Source organism: Somniosus microcephalus, chromosome 20 (genome assembly GCF_052327205.1).
Source record: "Somniosus microcephalus isolate GS21.2 chromosome 20, FLI_Smic_1.0, whole genome shotgun sequence".
Taxonomy (NCBI): domain Eukaryota; kingdom Metazoa; phylum Chordata; class Chondrichthyes; order Squaliformes; family Somniosidae; genus Somniosus; species Somniosus microcephalus.
Window position 1 is genome coordinate 11,916,796 of NC_141006.1, and position 26,407 is coordinate 11,943,202.

At 46.6% G+C, this 26,407-nt stretch overlaps 1 protein-coding gene across 1 annotated transcript in view; it reads left to right on the forward strand.

The window, feature by feature from the left end:
• Positions 1-26,407, forward strand: part of LOC147103060 (granulocyte colony-stimulating factor receptor-like) — a 348,122-nt gene that overhangs the window by 280,849 nt on the left and 40,866 nt on the right. Inside the window, 1 exon segment of the mRNA XM_085962336.1 lies at positions 18,511-18,651. Within this exon segment, the coding sequence (XP_085818462.1) occupies positions 18,511-18,651 (141 nt within the window).

Here is a 26,407-nt window from a genome sequence, read left to right on the forward strand (position 1 = left end):
TTGTACGAACCTCTCAGCCAATCCATTTGTGGCTGGATGATACGGGGCGGATGTGTAATGCCTTACCCCATTCTTCTTCATAAACCTCCGGAACTCTTCGGACACAAACTGTGGTCTGTTATCGGAGCAAATCTGTTATGGCAATCCGTTCCTGGCAAAAATGGTCCATAGGACTGCAATAGTTTTCTCCGTGGTGGTGGAGGACATTTTGATGACCTCAGGCCATTTCGAGTGCGCATCCACGGCTATTAAAAACATTGAGTCCATGAATGGAACAGCAAAATCAATATGCACCTGTTGCCATGGAGATGAGGGCCACTCCCATGGCTGTAGAGGGGCATGTGGTGGTGCATTTTGGACTTTCTGGCATCCTGAGCAGCTCTTGGTCAGGTCCTCGATTTGTTTATCGATTCCCGGCCACCACACATAAGCCCTTCTTCGGATTAAAAATGGAGACAAGAGGCTGGTGGTCAGTCAGCAAGGTGAATTTCTGCCCGTGCAGATATTGATTGAACTTTTTCACTCCCCACACTAGGCTGAGGGCCTCCCTGTCAATCTGGGCGTAGTTACGCTCGGCTGAGGTTAGTGATCGTGATGCAAAGGCTATTGGCTTCTCTGAGCCGTCCGAGAATTTGTGCGACAGCACCACTCCAATGCCGTAGGGTGACGCATCACACGCCAACCGAATTGGTAGTGCTGGGTTGAAATGGGCCAATACCTCTTTCGATGTGATTAGTGTTTTGCTCTTCTGGAAAGCTCGTCTACATTTGTCACTCCACTTCCATGGCACTCCAGTTTGCAGTAGGGTGTTCAGTGGGTGTAGTATTGTAGACAAATTTGGCAAGAACTTATGGTAGTAGTTTACCAGCCCGAGGAACGACCTCAGTTGTGACACGTTTTCCGGCGCTGGGGCCTTGACTACTGTCTCAATCTTTTCTGGGGACTTATGTAACACCTCTTTATCGATAACGTGGCCACAATACGAGATCTGTTTTTTAAAAAACTCGCATTTGGGGCGGTTAGCTCGGTGCCCATATTCCTTCAATGTAGTGAGCACCTGCTCCAGGTTGGCGAGGTGATCACTGTCATTTTCACCCGTGACCAGGATGTCGTCCAAATAACACTGGGTCCCTGGGATCCCTTGCAGGACTTGTTCCATTGTCCTTTGCCAAATAGCCGGAGCTGATGCTACCCCGAATACCAGCCGGTTGTATTGGTAGAGACCTTTATGGGTGTTGATTGTGAGGTATTTTTTTGATGCTTCTTCTACCTCCATTTGCAGATACGCCTGAGCCAGATCAATCTTAGTGAAGCGTTTCCTTCCAGATAGCGAGGCGAAAATATCTTCAATCCGCGGAAGTGGATATTGCACAGTGTGAAGGACTGGGTTCACTGTTACCTTAAAGTCCCCACAGATGCGAACCTTCCTTGGTTCCCCAGGCGTGCTGCTCAACGACTTTTTCATCACAGGGACGATGGGTGTAGCCCACTCGCTCCAGTCTACCTTGGACAGTACTCCTGAACGTTCCAAACTCTCCAGCTCTGCTTCGACGGCTGGGCGGATCGCATAAGGTACCGGTCTGGCCTTAAAAAATTTTGGGCTTGCGTTTTCTTCGATTTTAATTGTTGCTGTCATGCCTTTTAGTGTTCCGGGTCCTTGCTGGAACACTTCTTGCGCGTCGGTTAGGGTCGTCATCCTTTTTGGCAGCCACAGTCAGTGCTTGTATGGAATGCCAATCCAGCTGTATTTTCCGGATCCATTCACGTCCCTGTAATGGTGGTCCTCCATCTTGCAATACATACAGGTCTAGTTTTGGTGTTTCCTTACCGTTACATATAATGGTCACCCTTATTTTTCCTTTGGGGTAGACTTTTTGCCCCGTGTACGTCTTCAAAATAATTTTTGTGTCTCTCAAGAGTATGTGTGAGAATAGCCGCTCGTAGTCCCGTCGGTTTATGACTGTTAGGGCTGATCCTGTGTCCAATTCCATTTTTACCTGGACTCCTGCTATCTTGAGAGTGACCCAAATGGTTCGGTGATCCTCCATTTTGATCACATTATGTAGTTTCAGACAACTCAGCTCCCTGCTTTCGGAGTCGGTATCAATCTTTTGTTCGTCTGAACTATTCTGCGTCACCTTATGTACCTTCTTGTACTTTTCTTTTGGAGATTTCTTATTGCTGGTTTTCTTTCCCGACCTGCAGACTCATGCTATGTGTCCTACTTTTCCACAGTGTCTGCACACTTTGTCTTTGAACCAGCAATCATTGTGGTCATGTGTTGTTCTGCCGCAGCGATAGCACTTCTCTGTTCTGTATGACATTTCGTTTGTGCCATATTCTTGCGGTCTCTGTTGTATCTCTGCAGCGCCCCGTGCTGCTGCTTCATATGATACCGCAATACTGAAAGCCTTGTCCAGCGTAAGGTCCTTTTCAGATAAAAGCCGTTTCTGGGTTCCTTCACTTTGAAGCCCACACACAAACTTGTCCCTTAAGGTATCTGCCAGTCCCGTTCCAAACTGGCAGTGTTTCGATAGTTTGCGCAGTTCTGTTAAATATTCAGCATTGCTTTCATCCTTATGCTGGTTCCATTTGTGAAACTTGAATCTTTCTGCTATCAGCAGTGGTGTGGGGTTTAAATGTTCCTGTAATATCGTCACTATGTCTCCAAAACTCTTTTCCACTGGCTTCGCTGGGGTTACTAGATTTCGTAATAAGCCATACGTCTTTGCACCCATTAAATTTAACAATACCGGCGCTTTCTTGTCATCTGACACCTCATTTGCCTTGCAGTACACCTCTATTCGTTCGACATATGTAGTCCAATCTTCGACTTAATTGTCAAATGCGGTGATACTGCCACTCTTCGGCATTTTGGGTGTGGTTTAAAATGGCTTAAAATGGCGTCTCCCGCGCTTTCCTTCCTCCCCCGCTGCTGCCAATGCCGCTCTCGGCGGTCCTCGTGGCAATGGCGGCGCCCTGTAGGTTTTGTGCGCTTCTCCTGCATTGCTGCCAACGCCGCTCTCGGCGGTCCTCGTGGCAATGGCAGCGCCTCGCGGGTTTCTGCGCGTCTCTCTCCCTCTCCTCAACGCTACTCGGCCCCTGAACACCGGCTGCGCCCTGTGCGCTCTGCCCTCTCTTTCTCTCTCCCGTCGACGCTGCTCGGCCCTTTGCTGTGCCGCTCGGTCGGGCTCTAGCCCGCCGCTGTCTGGGTAGTGTCTGCGCACTACCTGTTGCCAGCCCGTTTCGCTGGACCACCGCGACTGGAAAGCCAAGCCTGGCTCTCAACAGCCTCCCCCGCAATTCTCGAGTCTCTGCTGGATGACTGGGCGGTTGCCCGTGGTCGATGCCCGTGTCTCTGGCCTTGACCTCCAATCTACTGGTCTCCAGGAACGAATCCCTGGGAGGTGATGCAGAGTTGCAGGTATGATCGAATTTGCCTCGTCGCCAATGTTGTGTCCGTCAGTAGTAAGACACAAGACTGCAAGAGAACGGTACAACAGGTGTTTACTCAACATGGCTCACTCTGGAACTGAACTGTACAGATTACTACTGAGTGCTATATACCGGTGTGGTCACTGCCGGTACTACAGTATACATGAGCTGTAAAACGTGGTTCCCCCCTTAAAGGTATCTACATTACACCACCAATCAGAGTACATTCCCTTTATCCCCACTCTCTGTCTCCTGCCTCCTAACCAGTTACTGACCCATGTCACAAGGTTACCCACAATCCCATACAATCTCATTTTTGCTAATAACCTCTTGTGCAGAACCTTATCAAATGCCTTCTGGAAATCCATATCGACAACATCCATAGACACTGCTCTATCCACCATGCTAATGACCTCCTCAAAACTTCAGCTAGAATAGTCAGACATGACCTCCCCTTCACTAACCCATGCTGACTCTTTGATCAGCTGATATTGTCCATGTGCTCAGTCACTCTGCCCTGTTGATAGATTCCCGTAACTTCCCCACAACCACTGTTAAATTGGCAGGACCGTAGTCTCCTGATTTGTCCCTCCCGCCCTACTTAAATAATGGAGTGACATTTGTAATTTTCAAATCCAAAGGTACAATTTCTGAATCTAGAGAGATTTGGGAAATTATAACTAAGGTATTTGCCGACTTCCAGCTTGGCCCTCGCTTGTGAGGGTGATAGCGCGGGCAGGACGGGCATGCACCAGCAGTATGCAGAGTAGGCAGATCATGATGTCAGTCAGCGTGTGGCGCTGATTTGAAACATAACCAATGTTCCCTTTAAACTACACGGCTGTGCAGCCGTGCAGCACTCCGGACCTCCCGCGCAGCTGGCTCACCGGCTTTTAAATAGAAAAACTGCACATGTGCAGAATTTTGAATGGGCTGCACCACCCGTTAAAGGGGCCGCACGGACCAAAAAATAAATGAAAGGGTGCATGCGTTCAGCTGCACGAGGGATCCCCCACCAGCGCTATGTAAAGGGATACATCCAACTTGCAGCAAAGTTGATCTTTTCTCTTGTACTGACTCTTGCAGAGTTTATATTAATACTGGCTTTCTGGAAGATATTTATAACATTGTTAAAGTGCAGGGAGTGCTGCTAGACATTGGGAAGTTGCTGGCTGCTCCTGGGAGGCCTCCGATTACACCTCTTGTTCCCAGTCATGGGGGCTCTAGTTGCAGTCCCCCTTGCGCTGCAGCATGACAGGGAGACGGAGCAGAGGCAGCAAAGAAGAGGACAAGCTGCTTGCAGAGAGAGGAGAAGAGGGAGGAGGAGGGGTGGAGGGTTCTCAGCAGGAGGCCTTACCCACCTCGGGTCTTCAGGGAGCACTTCGCCTACCTGCACCTAAGCGAGGAGCAGTGTGCTCACCAGCTCTGCTTCACCAAGGAGTTGGTCACGGAACTCTGCCACCTCTTGCAACCAGACCTGCAGCCTCAGAGCAAGGCGATGACGATGCTACCAGTGGCCCTTAAGGTGACCGTGGCCCTGAATTTTTTTACCAGCAGATACTTCCAGTCTGGAGCAGGCGACATTGCAAACATCTCACAGGTCGTCGTCCATCGCTGCATCCAGGAGGTCAAAGAGGCTCTGTAATCTAGGAGAAGGAACTAAATAATTGGGGGGAGGATCCAGGTGAGCAGGAATTTAAAAAGTCAATGAGAAATGAGAAAGCAATAGAGCAGGATAAAGATGGGGAAATAACCAGAGTGTGACAGGAAGGGACAGACTCTGAGGGCTAGAAATTCGGCTGTTAGTGCCACCGATTAACGCCTAAAGAGGCCGAGAAGTGGGGCGCTAGCCAATTTCTGGGCAGGCGCAGGGCGCCTTGCGCCTCGCCCCATATTGAGCATGCATTTAGCGCCAGCGCTAAATCTTAGCACCCGCTCATGGGCGCAGGCAGATTATGACGTCATTTGAGTGTGCAACGCCTTTTGGGCGCCCCGGACCGGAAATTCAGTGGCGCCTCCCTCCGTAGCGCCTGGTGCTAATAGTGACAGCTTACCTGGAACCTTACCAAGTCACTCTCGGGCTGGAGGAGCGTTATTTAAAGGGGACTGATGTGGTTTGAAAGCGGCAGCCATTTTTGGAGCACAACCTCCTCGAGAGCTACAAAGAGTTGCTGAGCTGCACACTGAGAGCCATTTGACCACTGAGCCAGCGCAGGCAGACGAACTTCAGCCTTCTGACCATCACCTTGCTGTTGGTGAGCCTTAACAACAGGAAACCTTCCTGTGGGCACTTATTATGGGGCTGCATTGGAGGGGAACGTCCTGCTGCTGTATCATCTGCAAAGGGCACTGAGACACAGGGAGAGAGGGGCAGGCATGGCCAGGCGGAGGAGGGCCAACAGACGTCGCCACAGCAGACCTTACGCTGCCAGGGTTTTCCGACAGCACTTTTCCTACATGAACATGCCGGAGGAGCAGTGTGTCAGAAAGCTGCGATTTAGAAAGGAGGTGGTTACTGAGCTGTGCCACCTGCTTCGGACAGATCTGCAGCCTCAGATAAGGTGCAGGACATCTCTGTCAGTGGCTGGGAAGATTACTGTTGTCCTGAACTTCTACGCAAACGGCTCTTCTCAGGCTGCGCGTCAGAGGCTGATCAGAAGTAGCTTCTAGGCCCCTCTCACGGAATGCTTGCTGCCATTCCAAGAACAGGAATGGAACCGGTCTGATACCCCCAAGCCTGTGAAGGGCAAGATGCATGTAAATAGCAGGCATGGCCATTGTAAATGAAGAAAGTGTTTCATTACACAAAATGTGGTTCCTTCAAACATGAGAAAGCTATGGCAACAGAAAGCAAAACTAATACACTGACACATAACTGCCTCTCACACCCGGGAGACTGTCCAAAACATCAATCACATTCCAACCATCTTCCTTGGCCTTGATTCCACTGCGCCAACCAAAGCATCCAATGCCCCATCAGTGAGGCGTTCTGCCCTCTGCCTCACCCTTTCCATGTCTTGCTACAGGTAGGCTCCCACCGATTTGAAGGCCTGAAAGGCAGTGAGTGTGTCTGGTGATGCCAATTGACCTGCCCCTTTAAGAGCTGGCCGGCACCAGTGTGTCTCAGGGAAAGTGATTATTGACAGCACCTGCGCTGCGCCCTGCCGTGGTGAAATTGGGTTGCGCTGCCGGGTTAGCACCTTAGGAGTCTCGTGCAGCGCCTGATTTAGCGCCGCAATCACCTTCAAGGGCGCTGCAACCCAATATCGCGCTAGGTGGCGCTAATTTGCACCTGGCGCTATGCTTTGCGCTTCGCCAGGACTAGCGCCCCAAACAGGGCGATACCGAATTTCTAGCCCTCAGAATGTTTAAAAATAAGAGTGCAACAGAAAATGGGGCCAAAACAAGGAGAAATGGTAAAAAGACAAAGTTAAAAGCTCTCTATCTGAATGCACGCAGCATTTGTAACAAGATAGATGGGTTGACGACACAAATAGATACAAATGGGGATGATCTGATCGCCATTACAGAGACGTGGCTGCAAGGTGACCAGGGCTGGGAACTGAATATTCCAGGTTATTTGACAATTCAGAAGGATAGACAGAAATGAAAGGGAGGTGGGGTGGCTTTGTTGGTAAAGGATGGGATCGGTGCAGTGGTGAGAAGTGATATTGGTTCAGAAGCTCAAGATGTAGAATCGGTTTGGGTGGAGATAAAAAATAATAAAGGGAAAAAGCCTCTGGTGGGCGTAGTCTACAGGCCCCCGAACAGTAGCAATGCTGTTGGACAGAGTATAAATCAACAAATAATGGAGGCCTGTAAAAAAAGTACGGTAATAAACATGGGTAATTTTAATCTCCATATTGATTGGACAAATCAAGTTGGCCATGGTAGCCTTGAGGAGGAGTTCATAGAGTGCATCCGGAATGGTTTCCTAGAACAGTATGTAATGGAACCAACCAGGGAGCAGGCTATCTTGGATCTGGTACTGTGCAATAAGACAGAATTGATAAATGATCTCATAGTAAAGGATCCTCTAGGAAAGAGTGATCATAGCATGGTTGAATTTCAAATTCAGTTGGAGGGCGAGAAAGTTGTATCTCAAACCAGTGTCCTGATCTTAAACAAAGGCAATTATAATGGCATGAGGGCAGAACTGGCTAAAGTGGGCTGGAAAAATAAATTAAAGGGTAAGACAGTTGAAATGCAGTGGCGGACATTTAAGGAGATATTTCATAACTCTCAACAAAAATATATTCCAGTGAGAAAGAAAGATTTTAAGAGAAGGGAGCACCATCCGTGGCTAACTAAGGAAGTAAAGGGTGGTATCAAATTGAAAACAAAGGCATACAATGTTGCCAAGATTAATGGGAGACCAGAGGATTGGGAAATTTTAAAAACCAGCAAAGGATGACTAAAAAAAAATAAAGAGAGAGAAGATAAATTATGAGAATAAACTGGCAAGAAACATTAAAACAGATAGTAAGAGCTTCTACAGGTATATAAAAAGGAAGAGGGTAGCTAAAGTAAACGTTGGTCCCTTAGAGGCTGAGACAGGGGAATTAATAATGGGAAACGGGGAAATGGCAGAGACTCTGAACAAATATTTTGTATCTATCTTCACTGTAGACACTAACAACATCCCAATAATGGATAATCAAGGGGCCAGAGGGAGGGGGGGACTAAAGACAATCACTATCACTAAGGAAATAGTACTTGGTAAAATAATGGGACTAAAAGACAACCAGTCCCCTGGACCAGATGGCCTGCACCCCAGGGTCTTAAAAGAAGTGGCTGCAGAGATAGTGGATGCATTGGTTGCAATATACCAAAATTCCCTGGACTCTGGAGAGGTCCCAGCGGATTGGAAAACCGCAAATGTAACACCCCTATTTAAGAAAGGAGGGAGACAGAAAGCAGGAAACTATAGACCAGTTAGCCTAACATCGGTCGTTGGGAAAATGCTGGAGTCCTTCATTAAGGAAGCAGTAGCAGGGCATTTGGAAAACCATAATGCAATCAAGCAGAGTCAGCATGGTTTTATGAAAGGGAAATCATGTTTAACAAATTTGCTGGAGTTCTTTGAGGATGTAACGAACAGGGTGGACAAAGGTGAGCCAGTGGATGTGGTGTATTTGGATTTCCAGAAGGCATTCGATAAGGTGCCACATAAAAGGTTACTGCATAAGATAAGAGCTCACGGAATTGGGAGTAATATATTAGCATGGTTAGAGAATTGGCTAACTAACAGAAAGCAGAGAGTTGGGATAAATGGGTCATTTTCCGATTGGCAAACGATAACTAGTCGGGTGCCACAGGGATCAGTGCTGCGGCCTCAACTATTTACAATCTACATTAATGACTTGGATGAAGGGATCGAGTGTAATGTAGCCAAGTTTGCAGATGATACAAAGATGGGTGGGAAAGCAAATTATGCAGAGGACTCAAAGAACCGGCAAAGGGATATAGACAGGCTAAGTGAGTGGGCAAGCATTTGGCAGATGGAGTATAATGTGGGAAAGTGTGAGTTTATATACTTTGGCAGGAAAAATAAAGAACAAATTATTATTTAAATAGAGAGAGATTACAAAATGTTACAATTCAGAGGGACCTGGGGGTCCTTGTGCATGAAACACAAAAAGTTAGCATGCAGGTGCAGCAAGTAATCAAAAAGCCAAATGGAATGTTGGCCTTTATTTCAAAGGGGTTGGAGTATAAAAGCAGGGAAGTCCTGCTACAACTGTACAGGGTATTGATGAGACCACACCTGGAGTACTGCGTACAGTTTTGGTCTCCTTATTTAAGGAAGGATATACTTGCATTGGAGGCAGTTCAGAGATGATTCACTAGGTTAATTCCAGAGATGAGGGGATTGACTTATGAGGAAAGGTTGAGCAGGCTGGGCCTATACTCATTGGAATTTAGAAGAATGAGAGGTGATCTTATTGAAACATATAAGATACTGAGGGGGCTCGACAGGGTAGATGCAGAGAGGATGTTTCCCCTTGTGGGGAAATCTAGAACGCGGGCCACAGCTTTAGAATAAAGGGTCGCCCTTTTAGAACTGAGATGAGAAGGAATTTCTTCTCTCAGAGGGTCATAAATCTGTGGAATTCTCTGCCCCAGAGAGCTGTGGAGGCTGAGTCATTAAATACATTTAAGGTGGAGATAGACACATTTTTGCAAGATAAGGGAATGAAGGGTTATGGGGAGCGGGCGGGGAAGTGGCTTTGAGCCCAAGATCAGCCATGATCTTATTGAATGGCGGAGCAGGCTCGAGGGGCCAAATGGCCTATTCCTGCTCCTATTTCCTGTGTTCTTGTGCTCTTGTATTGTCTTCCCACTGAACAGAGAGAAGCAGGTGGAGCGCGCATGTGGCTTTGCCAGGATATCGGGCTCCCCCATGGTGCAGGGCACTTTCAACTGCACATATGTTGCTTTGCAGGTGCTGCATATCAATCCTGAGATGTTCCGTAACTGCAAAGACTACCACTGACTTAATGTGCAGTTGTTGTGCACCCATGCCCAGCACATCATGATGGTGAATGCCCGGTACCCTGGCAGCAGTCACGATGCCTTCATACTGGCCCAGTGTGCCAGCAATCTTCCAGCCACCATGGCAAACCTGAGGGTGGTTGCTTGGAGACAAGGACTATCCACTTTATACCTGGCTGATGACTCCCCTCCCCAGCCCCACCACTCGTGGTCAGCACTCATATAATGACAGCCATGCTGCCACGAGGAACTTCATTGAGCAGACTATCGGGCAGCTAAAGCAATGGTTCCACTGCCTTGACTGCTCGGGAGGAGCCATCCAGTACATGCCAGAGTGGGTATCCCATTCTGTGATGGTCTGCTGCATGCTCCACAACTTGGCCATCATGAAGGCGCAGCCCTTGTCACCAGTGATTGCAGGACCACCTCAGGAGGAGGAGGAGGCGGAGGAAAGGAGAAGGCAGGCAGCATATCCCAGTCCGGACGGGCTGTCCGTGAGCGCCTCGTCAGACCTGGTTCCAGTGAATGAAACCCCAGATCCCTGTTGCTCACCACATCCCCATCTTACCATCCCTCTGTCACGGAACATCACAGAGTCCTCCTGGCCACAGAGCTGAAATGAGAGCCACCACAAAGCAAACATTCTAAACATAATTTATAAATTTAACAAATGCAAATCAAAATAAACAACATCAACTAATCACCCTTGTGCATTCCCTTAGTGTCTGTCTTTCGTGTTCCTTGTCTTACTCCAGTGCCCCTATGAAGTGCTCCCCCAGTGGCTGCAGCATGGCTGGTGGAAGGCTGCTGACTTTCAGTGAGGGAGATGGCAGGTGGCCTTCCAGGATGATCTCAAGCAACTCTAGGCCTAGAAGGTCTGCACCACCTCGACCTGGGTGACTGTGGTCTGGGCTGGCTGGATGACAGGCAGCAGCAAGGGCACTGGTGGAGTGGCAGTGGTGGGAGTAGGAATGTTGTCATCCTGAGAGAGGACAGTAGGTTCTTGCTCCACGGAGCCACTGCCACTCCCCCGGGGCAGCGCCTCAGCATTCCTCGCCATCTGTTGGAAGTGAGATTGCTGGAGTGCTGTGACATCCTGCAAGCCCCTTCCACACTCGTAAACCCAGCCACGATGGCAGCAGTCTGAGATTCCACTGCAGCTCTGAGATGTTGGGTCGCTTCCACCTGTGCTGCAATGGAAGCTGTGACATCACACGCAACATCATGGCTGGATCCGCAATGCCTCTCATGGAGATGCCTATCATTTCCATCCTGGAAATCACGGGCTCCAAGCTGCATGCAAAGCCCCGTGCATTGTTGGAGCCAGACTCCTCCATGCTCCTTGACACTGACAAGAAGTTCTCTGGCAGGCCTGCCATTGCACCGAGCATTTCTGTGTGCATGGCCATTGTAGTGTTCGGGTATCAATAATACTCGGCCTGCAGGAGAACAATAAAACAGGTATTTACTGAACAGAGGGGAATTCAAGACTGAAATACAGAAGCCTGCTATGGTTTTATATACAGAGGTGGTCACTGCCGGTACTGCAGTATAGAATCAGTTCTTCTCTTAAAGGTACATACACAACAATTCCTCCCCTTTTAGATAAACAGTACATAACATTCATTTAACAACTAAATAATAACTAATTACAATTACAATTTTCTCTGTACTATATACAGCAACTGAAATAATCATTTATAAGTTCAGTCTTTGAGGCGGCTTCCTGATCCTGACTGGATAGCGCCTTTCTCGAGTATCCTGTTCTTGCGGCGGAGTTGATTCTGGCTCATTGTCATTGGTTGGTTCGTCAGCTTCCACTACCACTGCTTCTGAGGTAGACGCAATCTGTATTTCAGGTTGATTACCAGGTGCACCTGCTCGTAGTATGGGTTTGGCTTGTTCCTGTGACTCTAGAATCTGGTCAGCATGGCGTCTCACGATGCTCTCTCCAACGTCCACTGTGTGCATATCGTTCCTGGCTGCCATTTTTCTGTTCGGTAGTCGCGGGCCAAGACTGTTTACCCTATCTTGAAGCTCCTGGTTGGCTTCTCATTTATGTGCTGGAATTGCTTATCCTCAACATCTCGTCTTATGTTTGGTTTGAGCAAATCCAGGCGACATCTTAGCCTTCGGTTGAAGAACATTATGGCTGGAGCTTGGTTGGTGACTGCATGTGTCGCATTCCGGTAAGCAAACAAGAAATTATCCACCTTGTGTTGTAGTGGTATGTTGTCATTATACATTGCCTTTATTGCCTTTTTAAAGGTCTGAACAAACCTCTCAGCCAATCCATTTGTGGCTGGATGATATGGGGCAGATGTGTAATGTTTCACCCCATTATTCCTCAGAAACCTCCGGAAATCCTCGGAAACAAACTGTGGCCCATTGTCGGAGCAAATCTGTTCTGGCAAGCCATTCCTGGCGAAGATCACAGAAATCACAGAAACCCCACAGTGCAGATAGAGGCCATTTCGGCCCATCGAGCCTGCACCGACACATATCCCACCCGATCCCCGTAACCCCTACACCAACACATATCCCACCCTATCCCCGTAACCCCATGTATTTAATCCCCCTAACACTAAGGGTCAATTTATCATAGCCAATCAACCTAACCCGCACATCTTTGGACTGTGGGAGGAAACCGGAGCACCCGGAGAAAACCCACGCAAACACGGGGAGAATGTGCAAACTCCACACAGACAGTCGCCCGAGGCCAGATTTGAACCCGGGTCCCTGGCGCTGTGAGGCAACAGTGCTAACCACTATGCCACCGTGCTGCCGTAGGACTGCAATAGTTTCTCCGTGGTGGTGGAGGACATTTTGATGACCTCTGGCCATTTCGAATGGGTGTCCACAGCGATTAGGAACATTGAGTCCATAAATGGACCAGCAAAATCAATGTGTTCCCGTTGCCATGGAGATGAGGGCCACTCCCATGGATGTAGCGGGGCCTGCGGTGGAGCGTTTTGGACCTTCTGGCATCCTGTGCATCTCTTGGTCATATTCTCGATTTCTTTATCGATTCCCAGCCACCACACAAACGCCCTGGCTAGGCTCTTCATTTTTACCCCTCCCAGATGACCCTCATGAAGCTCATTGAGCACTCTATCTCTCAACTTCGGTGGAATTACCACTCGGGATCCACACATCAAGGTCCCCCGGCACACTGACAGCTGTTCTCTCCTTGGCGAGAATGCTGGCAACAGTGAGTCGCCATGTGCTGGCCATCCCTTCACCATCAAATCATAGACCCGAGAGAGTGTCGGGTCATTTCGGGTTTCCTTCTCTATACTTGAGTTTGTAACAGGCAGACATTCGACTATGGTCGCATGGAATATCTCAACAGGGTCCACTGCAGGTGCTTCCTCTACCGTAGGCAATGGTAGGCGCGATAGCCCATCAGCGTTTCCATGCTGTTTTGTACCATTGTACTCTATGTCGTACTGATGTGCCCCTAGAAAAAGTGACCATCTTTGCAGCCGTTGCGTCGTCATCACCGGAACGCCCTTCTTTGGGTTAAAAATGGAGACCAGGGGCTGATGATCAGTCAGTAGGGTGAATTTCTGCCCGTGCAGATAGTGATTGAACTTATTCACCCCCCACACCAGGCTGAGGGCCTCCCTGTCAATCTGGGCATAGTTACGCTCGGCTGAGGTTAACGAGCGCGACGCAAAGACTATTGGCCTCTCTGAACCGTCAAGGAATTTGTGTGACAGCACCGCTCCGATGCCGTAGGGAGACGCATCACATGCTAACCGAATCGGTAGTGTTGGATTGTAGTGGGCCAATACTTCTTTTGATGTGATTAGGCATTTACATTTCTGAAAGGCATGCTTACACTCATCACTCCATTTCCATGTTACTCCAGTTTGCAGCAGGGCGTTCAGTGGGTGCAGAATTGTAGATAAATTCGGCAAGAACTTATGGTAGTAGTTCACCAACCCGAGGAACGACCTCAGTTGCGACACATTTTCCGGTGCTGGAGCCTTGACTACTGCCTCAATCTTGTCCGGCGACTTATGCAACCCTTCCTCATCAATCATGTGGCCACAATACGAGATTTGTCTCCTGAAAAACTCGCATTTGGGGCGGTTGGCTCGTAGCCCATATTCCTGTAATCTCGTGAGCACCTGCTCCAGGTTGGCAAGGTGTTCACTGTCATTTTCGCCCGTAACCAGGATGTCGTCCAAATAACACTGGGTCCCCGGGATCCCTTGCAGGACTTGTTCCATCGCCCTCTGCCAAACAGCTGGGGCTGATGCTACCCCGAATACCAGTCGATTGTACTGGTAAAGGCCTTTGTGAGTGTTTATCGTGAGGTATTTCCTAGATGCTTCTTCCACCTCCATTTGTAGATACGCTTGGGCCAGATCAATCTTTGTAAAGCGTTTCCCTCCAGATAGTGAGGCGAAAATATCTTCTAACCGTGGAAGTGGATATTGTACTGTGTGCAGGACTGGGTTCACAGTTACCTTGAAGCCCCCACAGATGCGAACCTTCTTTGGTTCCCCAGGCGTGCTGCTCAATGATTTCTTCATTACAGGAACGATGGGTGTGGCCCACTCGCTCCAGTCCAACTTGGACAGCACACCCGAACGCTCCAGACTCTCCAGCTCTGCTTCAACGGCTGGGCGGATCGCGTAAGGTACTGGTCTGGCCTTAAAAAATTTTGGGTTTGCGTTATCTTCGATTTTTATCGTTGCCGTTACTCCTTTTAGAGTCCCAAGTCCTTGTTGGAACACCTCTTTCGTGTCAGTTAGAATTTTTGACAGTCGCCCAGGTGTGACATCATCATCCTTTTTATCAGTCACAGTTAGCGCCTGAATGGAATGCCAATCCAATTGTATTTTTCGGATCCATTCACGTCCCAATAATGGTGGTCCTCCATCTGGTAGTATATATCGATACAGTTTCTGTGTTTCCTTGCCGTTGTATTCAACTGGCACCCTTATTTTTCCTCTGGGGTAGACTTTTTGCCCCGTGTATGTCTTCAATACAATGGATGTGTCCTTCAAGGGTATGTGTGAGAATAGCCGCTCATAGTCTCGTCGATTCATGACAGTTAGGGCTGATCCTGTGTCCAATTCCATCTTTACTGGGGACCCTGCTATCATGAGGGTGACCCAAATGGTTCGGTGATCCTCCTTTGCGATCACGTTGTGTAACTTTAGACAACTTAGTCTCCTGCTACCGGAGTCCTTATCACTCTCCTGATCTTCCGAACTACTGTCTGTCAATTTCTTTACTTTATTGTACTTTTCCTTAGTAGTTCTCGTAATGTTGGTTTTCTTTCCCGACCTGCAGACTCTTGCTATGTGTCCCATTTTCCCACATTGCCTGCATACTTTGTCCTTAAACCAGCAGTCCTTCTGATCATGGGTTGTTCTGCCGCAGCGATAGCACTTTTCTGCTCCATACGCCATTTCGTTAGCGCTGTATTCCTGTGGTTTCTGTTGTATTTCCGCAGCTCCCCGTGCTGCTGCTTCGTAGGATACTGCCACGCTGAAAGCCTGTTCTAGCGTCAGGTCCTTTTCCGAAAGTAGTCGTTTCTGGGTTCCTTCACTCTGGAGCCTGCAGACAAACCTATCCCGTAAGGTGTCTGCCAGTCCTGCTCCGAACTGGCAGTGTTTCGATAACTTGCGTAGTTCCGTAAGATAGTCAGCATTGCTCTCATCTTTGTGCTGGTTTCTTTTATGGAACTTGAATCTTTCTGCTATCAGCAGCGGTGTAGGGTTTAGGTGTTCCTGTAAGATATTAACAATCTCTTCAAAACTTTTCTCCATTGGTTTAGCTGGGGTAATTAAATTCCGCAATAGGCCGTACGTTCTCGCGCCCATCAAATTTAATAATACCGACGCTTTCTTTCCATCGGCCACCTCATTTGCCTTGCAGTACACTTCAATTCTTTCCACATACGTGGTCCAGTCTTCTACCTCGTTGTCGAAAGCAGTGATACTGCCACTCTTCAGCATCTTGAGTGATTTAAAATGGCGCCTCCCACGCTTTTTCTTCTTCCCCAATGGAATAAAATGGCACCTCCCGCGCTTTTCCTTCTTCCTCAATGGAATAAAATGGCGCCTCCCGCGCTTTTCCTTCTTCCCCTTGCTGCCACGCTGCTCCTAGCGTTCTACAGGGTAATGGCGGCGACCCGCGGCTTCGGCGCGTATCACTTTTCCTTCCCCTCGTTCTATCCTCTCCACGCTGCCCGGTTCTTGAGCACCGACCGCGCCCTGTGTGCTCCACCCTCTCTCTCTCTCTTCCTCCCGACGACGCTGCACGGCCCCTTTGTCGAGCCGCTCGATCGAGCCCGAGCCCACCGCTGTCCGGAAGGGTCAGCGCGCTACCTGCTACCAGCACAACTTGCTGGAACACCTCGACTCAGGAGCCAGGCCCAGCTCTCCACAGCCTCCCCTGCAACTCTCCGATGGATCCCTGGGCGGTTGCCCGCGGTCGACGCCCGCCGTTCTGACTTCGACCTCCAAGAAGCTTCTCTTCAGGGAAAAGATCCCCGTGAGGTGATGCAGTACTGCAGGTGAGTTCAAACCTGCCCGTCGCCAGTGTAGTGTCCGAGGATCAATAATACTCAGACTGCAGGAGAACAATGAAACAGGTATTTACTGAACAGAGGGGAACTCAAGACTGAAATACAGAAGCCTGCTATGGCTTTATATACAGGGGTGGTCACTGCCGGTACTGCAATATAGAATCAGTTCTTCTCTTAAAGGTACATACACAACAGCCATCACCCTTCTTCTGATTGCTGCCCTATCGAGGTCGTCATCTGAGTCCTGTGCAGCAGAACTCGTGGGCAAACGTGTCCTCTGGGGAGCTGGCACCCGAGCTATACTTTCCCCCTGGCCTGGCTGAAGCCCACTCATGCCCGGTGACTCACAGTGTGCAGATCCTGCCTCTATACTACCCTCCAAAGTACGCACAGTGCCATTTTCTGAGCTGGTCTCTGCGAGTGTCAGATGCAGTGCCGATGTATCTTCTTCTCCTATACTGTCCTCCTCCATCACTTCAGGAACTGGCTGGGCAAGTTGGAGTTCTTGGGTATCTGAAAGGAGAAAGGCACAAGGGTTGGGTTGTGGTGAGGGGAAGGGGCAAAAGCAAGATATCTATTCATACACCATCAGCAGCTTGTAAGTGAGAAGAGATTGTGGGATGAGGGACAGGTGGGATGTGAGAAGAAGGATTAGTTATGAGCATTCCATCATCATCAGCAATGCTTTCAACTTCCCCGCTCGCCACGGACTCTGTGACTGCCCCTCCAGTTATGTCCAGAACCACTTCCTCCAGCTCCATCAGGTTCTGAAGTCTGGCTTCCCTTCCAACCGTCTGCTGCTGCTCCTGGCGGTTGCGTGCCACCTCTGCCGCATGAGAATGAGAAGTGTGTCAGTGAGTGTGGTGCAATGTGTTTGGGTGATGTGCCTACCATGGTTGAGTAGCTGGCAGTGTGTGCAAGGTGTAAGATGTGGGTGTGAGTCTTGCAGCAGTGGTAAGTGTGTGAGGGTGAGATGAAGATATGATTGTGAGGTATGAGTGGTGATTGCTAGAGAGTGTTGATACGTGAGTGTTGGGGGTGTGATCCATTGAGCAGTGTCAGAGGCGAGCGGTGCAGTTTGTGGGATATGGCATTTGAAGAGGCATTCACTCACCTTGACCACTCGTGTGAGGTCATTAACCATCTTCTGGCACTGGCTTCAGGTCCTGGGAGAAAGACTGGTGGTACTGACCGCTTCAGCAATCTCCTCTCACTGCCTTCGAACAGTGTGTCTGGAATGCCTCCTGCCCCCCTGCGGGTAGAGGACCTGACAGCGTCTTTGTACCTCCAGAGGACCAAGGCCTCCAGTGCCGCACCCGAAAATCCCCTTGCCGTTTCCCTTGGCTATTGGGCCACGGCTCTGTCCACGATGACGGCGAGGTGTTTCCCCTTTAAGTATTGCAGAGCACCTGGGCCAAACTTTACTGGCCAGTAGACTGCACCCGATATTGCACCCCACCCCCCACGCCCCCCCCCTCCGTTCAGCGCTAAGCCAATCAGCAACGCATTTAGCTCTGAGATCAGCGCTGCAATCATTATAATGAACAGGCAGCGTGAACTTGCGTGCTGCCTGAACCACTTTGAACGAGTGCGGGCACGTCGCGCTGCGAGATGCCCGTGCTCGTTTTCGGGCCTCATCCAATTTCTGGACCTGCATGTTTTAAAGCAGAGTGAAATTCTACATTCACATCGGAGGAACAGAACCCTTCAGTGGGATGCTGCAACCTTCAAGAATTGGCTAAACTGAACTGTGCCTCATACGGTTTCCTCGACAACAAGGATTGCATCTGCTGGGAAATCAGCCTCATTTTCCCAGTCAGTGGAACTCTGGGTGGGGTTAATGCTCCATAGAAATCATTCAGTGAGTTTCTAATGCTAGATTTCCCAGTGTCCACTGAGCCAGATCTCAGTTTCACTCAGACATTCTCCAAGTATTGCTCTGCTCTCGCAGTATTAGATGTGTCTCAGGTGGGATTCGCCAATTCTCCATGTGACTTTCACACATATTTTGCTTCATTGGACATATTTAGATATTGTGTGCAATGCGTTGGAGAGGAGATACACTCTGACTGGCCTGCTCGCTGCCACCGATTACCAAGTGCAAGTCATGGCAACAACAGATGCGGGCGGAACAAACGGTTCAGCCATGAATCTCACCACAAAGAAATCTGGTAAATATCATAAGATTAATGTAAGAAATGAACAGCTCTTTTCAAAATTAAATATTGGGCACAAACTATTTTACTCAACTCATAAATATACAATAAAGGTAGGCAATTTCACACCTTCCATGTTATCAGTTACTAGCGCACCTGTGGCGATATTGCTTAGATTGCCCTGGGTGAAGTACAGTTTTGTAATGCCAGGCATAATACAGCATGTAAGGTACAAAGTATTATTCTGCTGCTAAGATGCACTATATCTAATTGTTATGAAACAGGCTGAGGCCAATCAGAGTTTAATTGCTTTGGTGGGAGAACTTTGTAGAACAGAATGCGCTGGTAAGTATTAGGCTGTAAGTTGCGAGTACGCAGCAATTTAAGAATGCCTTGTTAGTGTATCTGTAGTGCTAAATGAAACATGCACTTTGCATCTTTAAAGGGCTTCATAGAATATACATAGGATATATGGCACAGAAACAGGCCATTCGGCCCAACCAGTCCATGCCGGTGTTTATGCTCCACTTGAGCCTCCTCCCGTCTTTCCTCATCTAAATCTATCAGCGTAACCCTCTATTCCCTTCTCCCTCATATGGTTGTCCAGCCTCCCCTTAAATGCATCTATACTATTCACTTCAACCACTCCCTGTGGTAGCGAGTTCCACATTCTCACCACTCTTTGGGTAAAGAAGTTTCTTCTGAATTCCCTATTGGATTTCTTGGTGACTATCTTATATTGATGGCCTCTAATTATGCCCTTCCCCACAAGTGGAAACATTCTCACTGTATCCACTCTATCAAAACCTTTCATGATTTTAAAGACCTCTATTAGGTCACCCCTCAGCCTTCTTTTTTCAAGAGTAAAGAGCCCCAGCCTATTCATGCTTTCCTGATATGTATACCCTCGCATTTCTGGTATCATCCTTGTAAATCTTCCCTGTACCCTCTCCAGTGCCTCTATATCTTTTTATAATATGGCGACCAGAACTGTACACAGTACTCCAAGTGTGGTCTAACCAAGGTTCGATACAGGTTTAGCATAACTTCCCTACTTTTCAATTCTATACCTCTAGAAATACACCCTAGTGCTTGGTTTGCATTTTAATGGCCTTGCTAATCTGTGTCGCAACTTTTAGTGATTTGTGTATTTGTACCCCGAGATTCCTTTGTTCCTCTACCCCACCTAGACTCGCACCCTCCAAGTGATCAGTGACCTCCCTATTCTTCCTACCAAAATGTAATACCTTACATTTGTCTGTGTTGAACTTCATTGCCAATTATATGCCCATTCTGCAAGTTTATTAATGTCTTCCTGTAATTTGTTGCAGTCCTCCTCAGTATTGGCTATCCCCCCCAATTTGGTATCATCCGCAAATTTAGAAATTGTGTTTTTGATTCCAAAGTCTAAATCATTAATATAAATTGTGAACAGCAGTGGTCCCAGCACTGATCCTTGTGGAACACCACTATCCACCTTCTGCCACTGTGAATAGCTACCCTTTACTCCTACTCTCTGCTTTCTGTCCTGGAGCCAGCCAGCAATCATTCTGCTACTTGTTCCCTGACTCCGCAATCTCTGACCTTATTCATCAGTCTATTATGGGGTACCTTATCGAAGGCCTTTTGAAAATCTAGATAAATTACATCTACTGCATTACCCTTGTCTACTCTCTCTGTTACCTCTTCAAAAAATTCAATAAGGTCGGTCAAGCAAGACTTTCCCTGTTGAAATCCATGTTGACTATTCATTATTATATTTTTCATTTCTAGATGTTCTTCTATTCTCTCCTTTAGTAGGGATTCCATTATTTTTCTTACCACCGATGTTAAGATGACAGGTCTATAATTCCCTGGACATGTTCTATCTCCCTTCTTAAATATCGGTATTACATTAGCTATCCGCCAGTCCTCTGGCACTATGCCTTTTTCTAACGAATTATTAAATCTGTGTAGTAATGCCTCTGCTATCTCTTCCCTAGATTCTTTTAAAATGTGTGGATGCAATCCATCCGGACCAGGGGTTTTATCCTCTTTGAGTTTGATTAGTTTATTTAATATATCCCCTTTTTAATTTTAAATGCACTTATCTCATTACTAATCTCATCATCCAATGTCATGTCCACCTGTTCTATCTCCCTGGTAAATACCGAAGCAAAATAATGATTTAATATTTCTGCCATCTCCCTATCATTACCTGTGGTATTGTCCTATCCATCCCTTAATGGCCCTATTCCCATCCCAACCTTCCTTTTTATATTGATGTGCCTGTAAAATATTTTATTATTTTGTTTTATGTTCCTTGATAATTTAATTTCATAGTTCCTCTTTGCCTCCCAAATTGTTTTTTTGACTCGTCTCCTTATCCCTTCGTATTCTCTCTTATCATGCACTCCCCTGCTGATAATGTACTTAATGTATGCCTCTTTCCTTAACCTCAATTGTTTCCTTATGTCTTTATTCATCCATGGAGTCTCATTCGTGTTTAGTTTGTTCTTTCCTTTTCGCGGAATATATTGTTCCTGCACTTTGTTGAACACCGTTTTAAATGTTTCCCATTGTCGTTCTACATTGTTGTTTGTCAATATTGTTGCCAATTTTATCTTCCTATATAAATATAACTATTCAGACAGTGTATTCCAGATAATAACAACTCGCTGCAGAAAAAGAATGGGCTTCTGCCCATTTCACCATCCTGTCTGTCATCCTGAAGCCTATAATTATCCTCATCAGTATCATCTACTTTGCCAAGTTTTGTATCATCTGCAAATGTTATCATGCTCTCTACACCCAAGTTAGGTCGTTTATAAAAATTGAAAAGAGTAATGGACCCAAAACTGAAAACTGACCCTCGGGGAACACCACTGCAAACCACCTCCCAGTGTGGAAAACATCCATCCACCATCCCCTTGTATTTCCTTTCACTGAGCCAATCTTCTATACCGCCACTCTCCCCTTAATTCCAGGGGCTTCTATCTTCTTAAAAAGCCTCCTATGTGGTATTTTGTTGAATGGGTTCCAAAAATCCATATTTACAACATCTACTGCACTACCCTGATCAACCTTCTCTGTTACCTCATCAAAGTGTTCAATCATGATTAGTCAGACATGATTTGCCTTTAACAAATCCATGCTGGCTCTCCTTGATTAACCCATGCCTTTCCAAATGAAAGTTTATTTTGTCCCTGATAATGGTTTCCAAAAACTTCCCCACCACTGATGTTAGGTTGACTGGCCTGTAGTTTCCTGGTTTATCCCTCTCCCCTTTCTTGAAGTTATGCAAAGTACTAATTTAATGTCTTAGCTATGTCTTCTGCCTCTACATGAAGATTTTCCTTTGGGTCCTTAATAGGCCCAACTTTTTCCCTAGTTATCCTCTTACACTTTATATATGTTTATAAAATGTTTTAGGGTTCAATTTAATGTTGCCTGCTAATCTTTTCTAGTAACCTCTCTTTGCCTCCCGTAATAACGTTTTCAATTCCTCTGGCCAGTGGAAACAGTTTCTCCCAGCTAGTCTATCAAAATCCCTCATAATTTTGAATACCTCTATTAAATCTCCCCTTAACCTTCTGCTACATGGGATTATGACGTGGTTGCATTAACAGAGACATGGCTCAAACAAGGCCAGGAATAGGTTCTTAATATTCCTGGTTAACAAGTATTCAGAAATGATAGAGAAGGAAAAAGAGAAGGGGGCGTGGCAGCATTGATTAAACATGATGTTACAGTTCTAAATAGAAAGGATATACTAGATGGTTCTAAGGCTGAATCTATTTGGCTTGAGTTGAGGAACCGAGGGGGAGCTGTTACATTGTTGGGAGTTTTTTATAGAGCTCTAAATATGAGAAGGAGATAGATGAGCAAATTTTCAGCAAATGTTAAAGGTGTGTAACAAAAATAGAGTAGTGATATTAGGAGACTTTAATTACCCTAATCTGGACTGGGAAAAACATAGTGCTCAGGGTAGGAAAGGAAAGGAATTTCTGATGTGTGTACAGGAAAACTTTCTCAATCAATATGTCCCCAGTCCAACAAGGAAGGAAGTTATGTTGGATCTGGCTCTGGGAAATGAAGTAGGGCAAGTGGAGTATGTTACAGTAGGAGATCATCTAGCTAACAATCACCACAACATCATTCGGTTTAAAGTAATTATGGAAAGAGAACAGAAAATATCAAAGGTAAAAATGCTCAACTGGGGAAGAGCTGATTTTCAGCGATTTAAGAAGGGACCTAGCACAGGTAGATTGGAAAAGGTGATTGCAGGGTAAAGCAGTAACAGAGCAATGGAGGGCCTTCAGGGAAGAGATAGTTCAGAGGCAAACTAGGCATATTCCTTTGAAGGGAAAGGGTAGAGCATAAAAAACTAATGTGCCCTGGATGAAAAAGGAAATAAAAGTTAAAAGAAAAAGGAGGCTTATGACCAATGTTCCCCTTAATTATTTTTTTGGGTGCGCGGCCCCGTTAACGGGCTTCGTGGCCCATTCAAAATACCACCCGTGCGCGGTTTTTCCCATTGTAAAGCTGGTGAGATGGCTGTGCGGGAGGTCCTGAATGCAGCTTAAAAGGAACATCGCTTATGACAAATGTCAGGAGCAAGATTCAATTAATAACCAGGAAGATTGTGGAAAGTACAGGAGGGAATTGAAAAAGTTAATACGAGAGGCAAAGAGTGGTTATGAGAAAGGATTAGCAGGCAACATTAAATTGAAACCTAAAACATATTATAATAATATGGGGGGAAAATTGAGTCACGCCCTCTTTGGGGTGCTAACTTCGCCGGGGCGCTACTTTTAGCGCCCTGAAAAGGCAGAGTAGGTTTACCAGGATGTTACCAGGGATGAGGGACTTCAGTTATGAGGAGAGGTTGGAAAAGTTAGGACTGTTTGAAGGGATAATTACTAGTCCTAGCCCCTTTAGGGCTACTCCGGATCAGGCGTATTTCTCAAGACATTCACTTTCAACTAAAGTTTGAGGTAGCTGAATCCTAAAGATGCTTAATTGGGTCTCAAGGTCCGGACTATCTCTCCCTAAAGGCAACCTGAAAATGTTACCGTCCTCCAGATAGCACTTTTAATAAGTTTAGCTAGACTGTAACATTCTGGATTTTACGAGGGTCCGGAAAACTCCCTCAGAATTCTGCAATTCCTCACCAGAGAGTGTACAGAGATTGAGTTCATGAGTTTTTGATACAGAAGTCTTATGTGAGACAATTCTAAAAATATGTAGATTTATTAAAGAACCGACATGAAATTTACAGTTGGTGAGTCAATCGCAACATTAACAGTTCCAAAAAGAGAAAACTTACAATCTTATTATCAGAGAATCTTACTTTTAAATCTTAACTTCACTACAGTATTACAGTTCTTAAAGTGTTCCAAAGGATATCCACCAAAATCAAATACCTTTGACCCCCGAGGTATAAAGAGTTGGAGACTTACAGAGCCGCCTCTGAAGCCAAGAATCCCTTTGCCCCTTTCAAGCGAGTCTACTATCCTATTTGAGAGATCAATATTTATACCTTTTTCCAGTGGTATTTCCTTTAAGGTTTTCTGCTGATGCAAGCTAATTATCTCTAGTCATTTTTCTGCCGACCTCTGCAACTCTTACTGCCACCTCAGTCAGACTCGTGTCTCATCTCTAGGTGTTCTAAGTTTACCATATAAAAATGTTGTGACGGCAGGTGTTCCTTACTTGATGTCATCTTTACGAGGGCAGATGTTCCTTATCTTATGTGCCTCTTTACGAAGTATAAATTAGAACACCTTATCCATGGTGAACCATTGTTTTTGTTCCCAAAGGTCAGCCTGTCGGAGCCATGCACCTTCTGTTTCAATAAGGTTATTTATTCAGGGTCAACCACTGTCTTATCTCAATAGCCAGCATTCTTTCACAGCTATTTCATCGTTAAGTTTCTAGATTTCCAGACCCAGTTTGTCCTGTTTCAATAAGGCTAGAATGCTTCCATAAGATGGTGTATTTCTCTGAATAGGTTATATGGCTCATTCCTTCACATGTTCTCCTTGGAACAGAGAAGGTGATCTAGTAGAGGTTTTCAAGATGAGAGGTTTTGATAGAGTAGAGAGAGAAAAACTATTCCCACTGGTGAGTGGGTCAATAACCAGAGGTCATAGATACAAAATCAATGGCAAAGGATCTAGAGGGGAGAGGAGGAGAAGTTTTTCACTGAGAGAGTTGTTGGGATCTGGAACGCTATACCTGAAAAGGTGGTAGAAGCTGATTCCATAAATAATTCTAACAGGGAGTTGGACAGGTACTTGAGGATGAGAAACTTACAGGGTTACGGACTAAAAGCGGGGGTGTGGGACTGAGCACAACTGCTTTTTCAAAGAGCCGGCACAGGCACGACGGGCCGAATGGCCTCCTTCTGTGCTTTAAGTTTCTATAACTAAGTCAGACTAAGAGAGAATACAAGAAGGTCTAAGATAGGTTTACAGTGCACGTGTGTGAATGCATGAATAGTGGTAAATAAGGTTGGTGAGCTGCAGGCGCAAATAGACACATGGGAATGTGATGTCATGGTGATAATGGAGACCTGGCTCAAAAAAGCGTAGGATTGGGTATGAAATATTCCTGGATATAAGGTATTCAGGAAAGATAGGGAAGGAAAGAAAGGAGGTGGGTTGGCACTATTGATTAGGGAGAATATCACAGTGCTGGAGAGAGAGGATGTCCTGGAGGGGTCAAGGACAGAATCTATTTGGTTAGAGTTGAGAAACAGTAGAGGTGCCATTACACTGCTATGTTTATTCTAGAGGCTGCCAACTATTGGGAAGGATATAGAGGAGCAAATTTGCAATTACAGAGAGGTTCAAGAACTATAGAGTAGTGATAATGGGGGACTTCAACTATCCTAATACAGACTGAGATAGTAATAGTGTAAAAGGGCAGAGAGGGGGAAGAATTTCGGAAGTGTGTTCAGGAGAACTTTCCTGATCAGTACATTTCCTGCCCAATGAGGAAGAAGGCATTGCTGGATCTGGTTCTGGGGAATGAGGTGGGTCAAGTGGAGCAAGTGTCAGTAGGGGAACATTTAGGGAACAGTGATCACAGTATCATAAGGTTTAGACTAGATATGGAAAAGGACAGGGAGCAATCTAGAGTAAAAATATTTAATTGGCGGAAAGCCAATTTTAGTGGGTTGAGAATGGATCTGGCCCGGGTAATTGGAATCAAAGATTAGCAGGCAAAACTGTAATCAAAGAATGGGCTGCCTTTAAAGAGGGGATGGTTTGGGTACAGTTGAGGTACATTCCCATGAGGGGGAAAGGTGGGGCAACCAAAGTCAGAGCTCCCTGGATGATGAAAGAGATAGAGAGTAACATGAAGCAGAAAAAGGGGGCGTATGACAGATACCAGGTCGAGAATACAAGTGAGAACCAGGCTGAATATAGAAAATTCAGCGGGGAAGTAAAAAAGGAAATAAGAGGGGCAAAGAGAGAGTATAAGATTAGATTGGCAGCTAACATAAAAGGGAATCCAGAAGTCTTCTATAGGCATATAAATAGTAAATAGGTAGTAAGAGGAGGGGTGGGGCTGATTAGGGACCAAAAAGGAGACCTACGCATGGAGGCAGATGGTATGGCTGAGGTACTAAATGTATACTTTGCATCTGTCTTCACCAAGGAAGAAGATGCTGCCAAAGTCATAGTGAAAGAGTTGGTAGTTGAGATACTGGATGGGATAAAATTTGATAAGGAGGAGGTACTAGAAAGGCTGGCTGTACTTAAAGTAGATAAGTCACCAGGAC